The 7,599-nt window shown below is 40.4% G+C and overlaps 1 protein-coding gene across 1 annotated transcript in view; it reads left to right on the plus strand.

Moving 5' to 3' along the window:
- The window catches only part of mcf2la (mcf.2 cell line derived transforming sequence-like a), a 49,049-nt gene that overhangs the window by 26,167 nt on the left and 15,283 nt on the right, over positions 1 to 7,599 (plus strand). Inside the window, exon 5 of the mRNA XM_037696562.1 lies at positions 7,446 to 7,559. Within this exon, the coding sequence (XP_037552490.1) occupies positions 7,446 to 7,559 (114 nt within the window). The remainder of the gene's footprint in view (positions 1 to 7,445; positions 7,560 to 7,599) is intronic.

Genomic DNA, 7,599 nt, shown 5'->3' on the forward strand with positions numbered 1-7,599 from the left:
ACAAGTTGATCACGTCTGATTGTTTCAACCCATATATAGTAGTCCCTAGTTTATCGTGGGGGGATCTGTACCCTGAAGCCCCGATAAGTGAAAAACTGCAAATTAGGAATAGTAGTACAAGTAGTACGTAGTAGTTTATTTTATTATTTATATATATTAAGGTATTTTAAACCCTTCCCACACTCTTGCAAAATTCTAAGCAATGTTTCTAAACTCTAAAGTTCTAAAAGAGCACAGAATGTCATGATTTCAGCTCCCTGCCTCCGCTGCTCCCAGCCAACTGCAAGTGCTCTTGGCCACGCCCACTTCCCCTGCTCTGCAAAGAGATCAGCTGATCAGCTGCAGCAGGCAGCTTACCCTGCAGTATGGGCTGCACAAAGGTGCAGCAGGTGTTAAATAATTTAAAATAGTTTACTTTAAATAAAAATTCCACGCCGATTGTGCGGCTCATCCGTCAATCAGCCGGTTGTGCGTCATGTCCAGTCTTATTTTGAAAAACCGAGATAGAGCGAGTCTGCGATAAACGAGCCTCAAAGTAATGAGGGACTACTGTATTGTGCTTGCTTAAGGACTAATAGAAAATATTAACTTTATTGACATGTAACTTTTTAGCCTTCACTCCTTGTGTTTTAACCTCCACTACAACTGATGGACATCATCGCCCCAGAATGTTTTGTGGAAGTAAAATAATGATGACATCCTAGATGAAATATGTAACAAACATATATATATTTATATTTTTTATTATTAGGAGTTTCACGTGCCACAAAGAACAACTTTTAGTAGAATAGAGAACTAACATATTAAAGCTAATATGTACAAGTAGTCAGAGATCACATTAAGGCCTACAGAGATGTGTTACCAGACTGCGGGACACTTTTATACCTTTGTTCTAATGAGCGCATAAAAAAGGCAGCAGTGCACAAAAACGTCTGAATTAACTTACACATTTAGTTAAAGTTTAGTGTCAGAAGCTCAGACCAATTCTTAAAACATCACCCGAGTGCTCTAAAATCCTGAAGATTTAACTAAATAACCACCAGTCCTAATTTAAGCTTGCATTTAATCTAAATATTTCAGTTCCAGCTTCTTCAAACGATGTCCCCGGTGCATCCTCAGTGGACTTGTTTGCAGATAACGCTTCGGCACACCTTTCACACATCTGGTGTCTGGATGCTCCTCCTGTATAACACGCCCAGTTCGTGCAAATATATGCAAATGGATGCTAACAAGGGATAATTGCCATCCAGTCTAATTGTTCTGGTCCATATTATTTCAAAGAAGCTATTCCCACAGAGGCAATAAGGCAAGATGAGATGCCTTGTTGAAGTGCACGCACATCTGCACACAGAAAATACCACCACAGCTGGTACATGGATGAAATGAACCGTCCGTAGAACATGTGATGTTTGTATCAGAGACCATTTAATGCTAATATGAATTATAAAAGTATAAAGAGAAATAATTAATACACTCAGTTATTAAAACAAGCAGCACAGTTTCACACAATTGGTTTGGCTTTTGTTAATTATTCAGATGAAACTTTTGTGGTCTGCAGGTTGGGGCGCTTATTCATTTTTTCCCTCCGTCTTTGTTCTCTTTAAATGAAATTAACGGATAAAGATGGTAATGATGCAGCTGGGGTGATTTATGTTTCACTCGAGTTTATCAGCAGGATCTCCTCCATTCCTCCTCCTTCCCATCCCCTTGTTTTATGTCCCCCGCCGTGGAGCCCAGAACCAACTTCCATTTTTTTTTTTATGGCAGGCCGATTGTGTCATTAATAGCTGGTGAAAATTATCAGTCATCCAGGACATGGTAAATTCAAAAAAGTTTAAGACGAAAACAGTAAAGTATAAAGTATAATAAATAAAGTCCAGTTGTTTTTGTATTTAACTTTTTTGAATTTGTCATTAATAGCCACTTTGACCTATTACATGGTACGGCCTTACTACTCCAGTGCCATCTAGTGGCTGAAAATGGTAGTGTTCATTATTTTCTGTCAGAATTAATGAAAACGGTCATATCTCAGCCAAAAAATGGTTTATAAATATGGGAAAAAATCCATAAATATGTCGCTTCGGCCTATAAGTCACAGGGCATGCAAATTATGCAAAGCAACGCGACTTATGGGGCGAAAAATATGGTAGTTTAAAAATATTTTAAAGAAAACTCGTGATGTTAAGACAAAACACTTGTTCTTGTGTTCTTAATAAAATAAATATGTTCCTAAAGTCATTGTGTAATATTTAAATACTGACTTAACTACTCAGTTTCGGCAAGTACCGGTACTCAAACTGAAGTACTTGTACTCAATCTGAAAATAAATAAACAATAATGCCTCTTATTCCTAAGATAAATAAAATAATTAAAAACACGTACCAACTTCCATTGTGGAGTGTGGCTGAATCTAGGTGTAGAAAGGTCACTGTCAAAAATGGGGTTGCCACATTTAAATCCAAGATGGCCACTCCATATATTTATGTAAAACTGGTCACGCTTTTTAGATTTTACTGTAAAATATAGGTTCTTGAAATGATCATGGTGGCCTGTGGGGTGGTCGAAGATGAATCTATGGTGGCCAAGGCCACCATTGGTCACCCCATGGCACAGCCCCTGGTGGTGGATAAAACTGCTCCCGCCATCCACAAGCAAAAACAAAAAACACTTCCCTCTGTTCTTCACGGTGTAACTCCTACCCTCTTCAATATCTTGTGCCAAAACCATTAAGGTTTACTTAATGTTCGTCTGAGTCCGTGTTGGGACGACTCTCAGCTACTACCACACAAGATTTTAGCTCAGAAGCTGTAAAACTGACTGAGTCGTAGCATGAAAAGCAGAGCAGAGTAGGAAAATGTATAAACATCTAAAGCGCTGTTCGCTCCAGCTCTGCTCAGAAGCTCGTTCATGTTTTATTCAAAGACAGCCGAGTTAAACCTCCACAGCGTTCTGACCGAACCTGAAGGCACGAGGAGCAGGCGGACGTCCCCGGAGGACGCGCCTGCTTTGTCCACCAGCCAATGACTCACTGGAGGGTGAAGGTTGTCTCCGTCGAGGAGCTTTCAAGGACGCGAGCAGCTGTTTGATGGAGGGAAACGACCAGCTTTTGTCTTTTTTTAGCTTCTGAAGACACGTTTTTATGTTTGACCAAACGTTCCTTTCCTCCTGATGTCATGACTCATCAACATGAAAAATAAAAAGTCAAATTTAATTAAAACGTTCATTTTTTTTTCTAGAATATCTGTAAAACGGACTGAATTAAGGTTTATTAGCGGCGACAACCATTTTTAATTCGTCTCCAAAACTTAATCGTCCAATCTGTGAGTTTTATTACATTTTGTTCATGAGATATTTTGCTGACAAATCCTAAAATACCCTTCTTTTTTTATTTTGTCAGAATTTTAAGTGTATTTTTTATCAGAATTATATATTATCTTACCGAAATGTGTAATTATTTGTACTAAAAGTTGTTTATAGTATGATATCGCGTGTTAAAACAAGGCAGATCCGATTTTTTTTGTTTGTTTTTTTTTTTTCCGGTAGAAAATGTAGTTCTAGTTACACGCCAACAAATCCCAACAGCCACGCAGCCTCCATTTTGAACACAAGATGGCGAGCTATCATTGGTGGAGAACTGGTCACATGATGTAGGATAGGGTTTCCCATTTGTCAACGGTGGCGACTACTTCCTGGAGGTGTGGCCAAGCTCTGAAGAAAGGTGTGCGTTAACCGATGCTTGGGGCCATTTTGCGGAGTCCGTGTGGCGTTTCCAAAATGACCCAGGGCTGGTGATTTTGTACGTTAAATGTGTAAACTTAAAGTAAACCTTTTTAAGATGGAACTGTTGCCTCCGCGAGTCTGCTTCAGCTCATTAGAACACAGGTTATAAATGTAATCTTTCATTTTCAAAAGCTATCATAACCTCACAGTAACTTTACGACAGACTCGAGTTCCTGAAGGGAAAAATGTGCTTCATTAAAATACACCATAAATACAGTGTTGAACAATGCATTCCTCTCAGTAATATTTTTATTTTTACCTCTATCCTTTTACTTTTGATTCTTATATTAGCCCACTAGATGGGGTGCTGCTTTTATATTTAGGAGCCTCTTTAAAAATTTACAGACACGAATCGACTTATCGAGGCAGAATGTTCTTTCGGCTAAACGTCTCTGTAGAGTCCCGCCTCTCATCTTGTGCAACAAAATAGTTTTAGTTTGGATGTAAAGAGCAAAACCTCACTTGTAATGTGCACAAGTAACCATTTATTTAAAAAAAAAAGAAAAAGCTTCGCATGCATGCAGGCTGCGTAATCGGATTCTCCACGGCTCAGATTGGCGACTCCCGTTGGTTTCTCCCAAAGCAGGACGTCATTACCGGAGGCATTGTGCTCCAGCTAAGATGGCTCTAAAAGACTGACTAGTTTATTGTGGAAAAAACTACCATATTTTTCTGACTTAAAGGCGCACTTAAACTTTAATTTCCTCAAATATCGACAGTGAGTTTTATAATCAGGTGCGCCTTATGTATGAATTCTGGTTGTGCTGACTGATCTCGAACCGATTTTATGTGGTTATTGTGAATAAGTTGAATAAAGTTTAACTTATCTGACTGTTCTGTTTCGCTTAATGCGCCTTATAGTCCGAAAAATACGGTATTTAAAAATAGTATTTTTAAGAAGAAACAAGGTGGTCGATTTTCCCCCTAACGAACACGAACGGTCGTAAGGTTAAAGGGCAACACGAGGGTTAACGAAACAATCCAAACCCTCCGAAACATTCAACAGACTCTGCTGGATCCTCGTTTAGAGATGCACCATCCTTGATTCATGTGGAGATGCACCAAATTAAAACACGTCAAAACGTGCTTTTCATCATTCTGCCCCAACAAGTCCACCGACCGTCTAAAGTGAAACACTGGAATAGCTCTCAGGAGGAGAACCTGCAGGCCCTCCGGTCCGAATGGATAATGGGACGCTTGTCCTTGTTGCAAGCCCACCTTTGGGATTCAGAGTGATAAATATGGAGCCTTGCAGGAGCATCGCTGCAGGGAGGAGAGGCAGATGGCTCTGTCAGCAGGCGCAAACAGGAAGACGAGTCTGCTGCAACAAATGCTAGCAACTTTGAAAGACAGGTGGAATAGGATTAAAGCTGCAACTCCTCGTAAATGGCGGTGCTCCTTGCCTTAAAGAGGTGGGGGTGGTTGGAAAACGCCACAGGAGGACAATGTGGAGGTCGTTAAAGGACATGCCAGGAGAGGTGTTCCTCCTTGCCTCCTTTCTGAGAAAATACAAATCATCCCGGTCAGCCTCCTAATCCTTATCATTTATTAATGTGTGCTTTTCATCTGCGAGGCAGGCGGCCGCAGAGCAGAGTGTGCTTTGTCATGGTAATGCAAGGCAACAAATTAAACCGGGACCTCTCAGGGTTTATTGAATTTGATGGCATCCAATCATGTTAGCTCAGTATGTCCTGGGTGGAGGGTGATGAATGCAGAAAAATGACAAAGAAAATGATGTTTTCTGTTGGATTGTTTGAGCTGTGTTGAATTTTCTGATTTCTTTAAACAGGATGCGTGTGTAAGACAAAAAAAAAAAAATTGTGTCACGGTACGCCCGTCAAAAGGCAGACGGATTATCGTCACTATTAATGTGGCTGTACAGTCTCTAGTCCCGCCCATAACTTCTAAACCGCTTGGAGAAATTTAACGAAACTTGATATGAATTTGTACCACCACTAGACAGCGTGTCGGTAATCTTTTCATCATCCCCTGCTACAAGGTCAAAGTTTAAACCAGGTCTTTGTTTGTCCAGACCGTTGCTATAGATTGCTGTCAAACAGTTTGCCGACGATTGTTTAATATACCATATTTTTGGACTATAAGGCGCACTTAAAATCCTTTAATTTTCTCAAAAATCGACAGTGAGCCTTATAATCCAGTGTGCTTACTGACCTCAAACCGATTTTATGTGGTACAACTGAACAATGTTGAGAGTTATTGCCTAACAAACTCTTATACCTCTTACTTATACATAACAATCTTTCGGGGATTGTCAGGATGTGCAACAAAACTGCTGGCATAGCCCGACAGGACCTCACTGACCTACACAAGGCGAGATCAGTGAACAAGGCCAGGCTGATTCTGGCAGATCCTGATCACCCACTCCATGGTGAGTTCAGGTTGCTTCCATCTGGACGCAGGTATCTGCTGCCCAGATGTGGAATGAACAGACCTGAAAACTCATTCATCCCTGTAGTGATCAGGCTTCTCAATGAACACTGATGACTTCCGTATTGTTACGGATGTTTTATACCTACTGACTGTGGAACTAATTTCCCCTCGGGGAGAATAAAGATACTTGAACTGTCTTATTGTGAATGAGTTGAATAAAGTTTGACTGTTTTGTTTTGTTAAATTTTTCATTCAACCTTTATTTAGACAGGTTAATCCCATTGAGCTTCAGGGACTCATTTACAAGAGAGACCTGGCTTAATGCGCCTTATAATCCAGTGCACCTTATGTATGAAAACAGACCCGTTCATTGATATTGCGCTTTATAATCCGGTGCGCATTATAGTCCGAAAAATACCGTATCCGGTACTTTAGTTAACAATGACTTGTTCATCAAAGTACCGGTTGTTCTTTCTATTTTGGGTCGTTTTAGGAATATAGCTGTAGAGCGACAGTGACTGAATCTTTAAGTGTTCACGGAAAAAGGTAAAATATTTAATGTAGCAAATAAAAAAAACTTGTCCCGACTTATTTAACGAAGCCTCACGCATCAGAGTATGATGGTTTAAACAGGAGGAGCTGCACGAATATGTTGGAGCATCTTAGAGCCGGTCCTTTGTGCACATGTCAACCCACATTGATTTATCACATCTAACAAGCCTGCGCAATCCACCGAGGGGTTCGGAGGAAGCCTTAACCGATGAAGTCTTCGAGCTGAGTGGCCTCTTGGGCTGTTTCAATTAGAAAAGCGCCGCTGTGTGTTTTTAAACATTTATTGTGACCGTCAGACGTCTTGCTATAAAGTATGCTGATGTAGCGCAGGAGAGTAGGATGATGCCGTCGCTCTTTCTGAAATTCGCAGAGTCATTTTTTATTCTTGTAGCTGAGGTCGATTAATTGGGGCGGTCGTCTTGAGATGGACAGCCTATTATTGCTTTTGGTAGATGATCTGATGGCATGACACAAAAGAAATGAGACGCAAAGAGGTGCACAGTACTTCTGGTATTGAAAAACATCTCAAATTTCCAAACTTAAACAAAAAGCAATTGTTAGAATTTGTATAACGGCCTCAAAGAATTAAAGACCACCACAAACGTATTCAAAATTTAACTTTAAAACAATCATAAAGGCAGATAGGGACTGTGTGGCGCACCTTTTGCTTTTTTTTTTTTTTTTAACACTTTCACCCTCCCTTTGTTTTGTTTCTTTCTCAGGGATCGTTTCCGGGGATCTTGCACTTGGTTCTGGTGTTGCGTCCCTCCACGTTGTTCCAGCGGACCCTGTCAGACTTCCTGTTCAAGTTCAACAAGGATGAGTTCAAAATGAAGGTAGGACCTACGTAAATAATGCATGAGTCATATGCCCCCC

The sequence above is a fragment of the Nematolebias whitei genome, chromosome 23 (genome assembly GCF_014905685.2).
Source record: "Nematolebias whitei isolate Nwh7 chromosome 23, NemWhi1, whole genome shotgun sequence".
Lineage (NCBI taxonomy): Eukaryota > Metazoa > Chordata > Actinopteri > Cyprinodontiformes > Rivulidae > Nematolebias > Nematolebias whitei.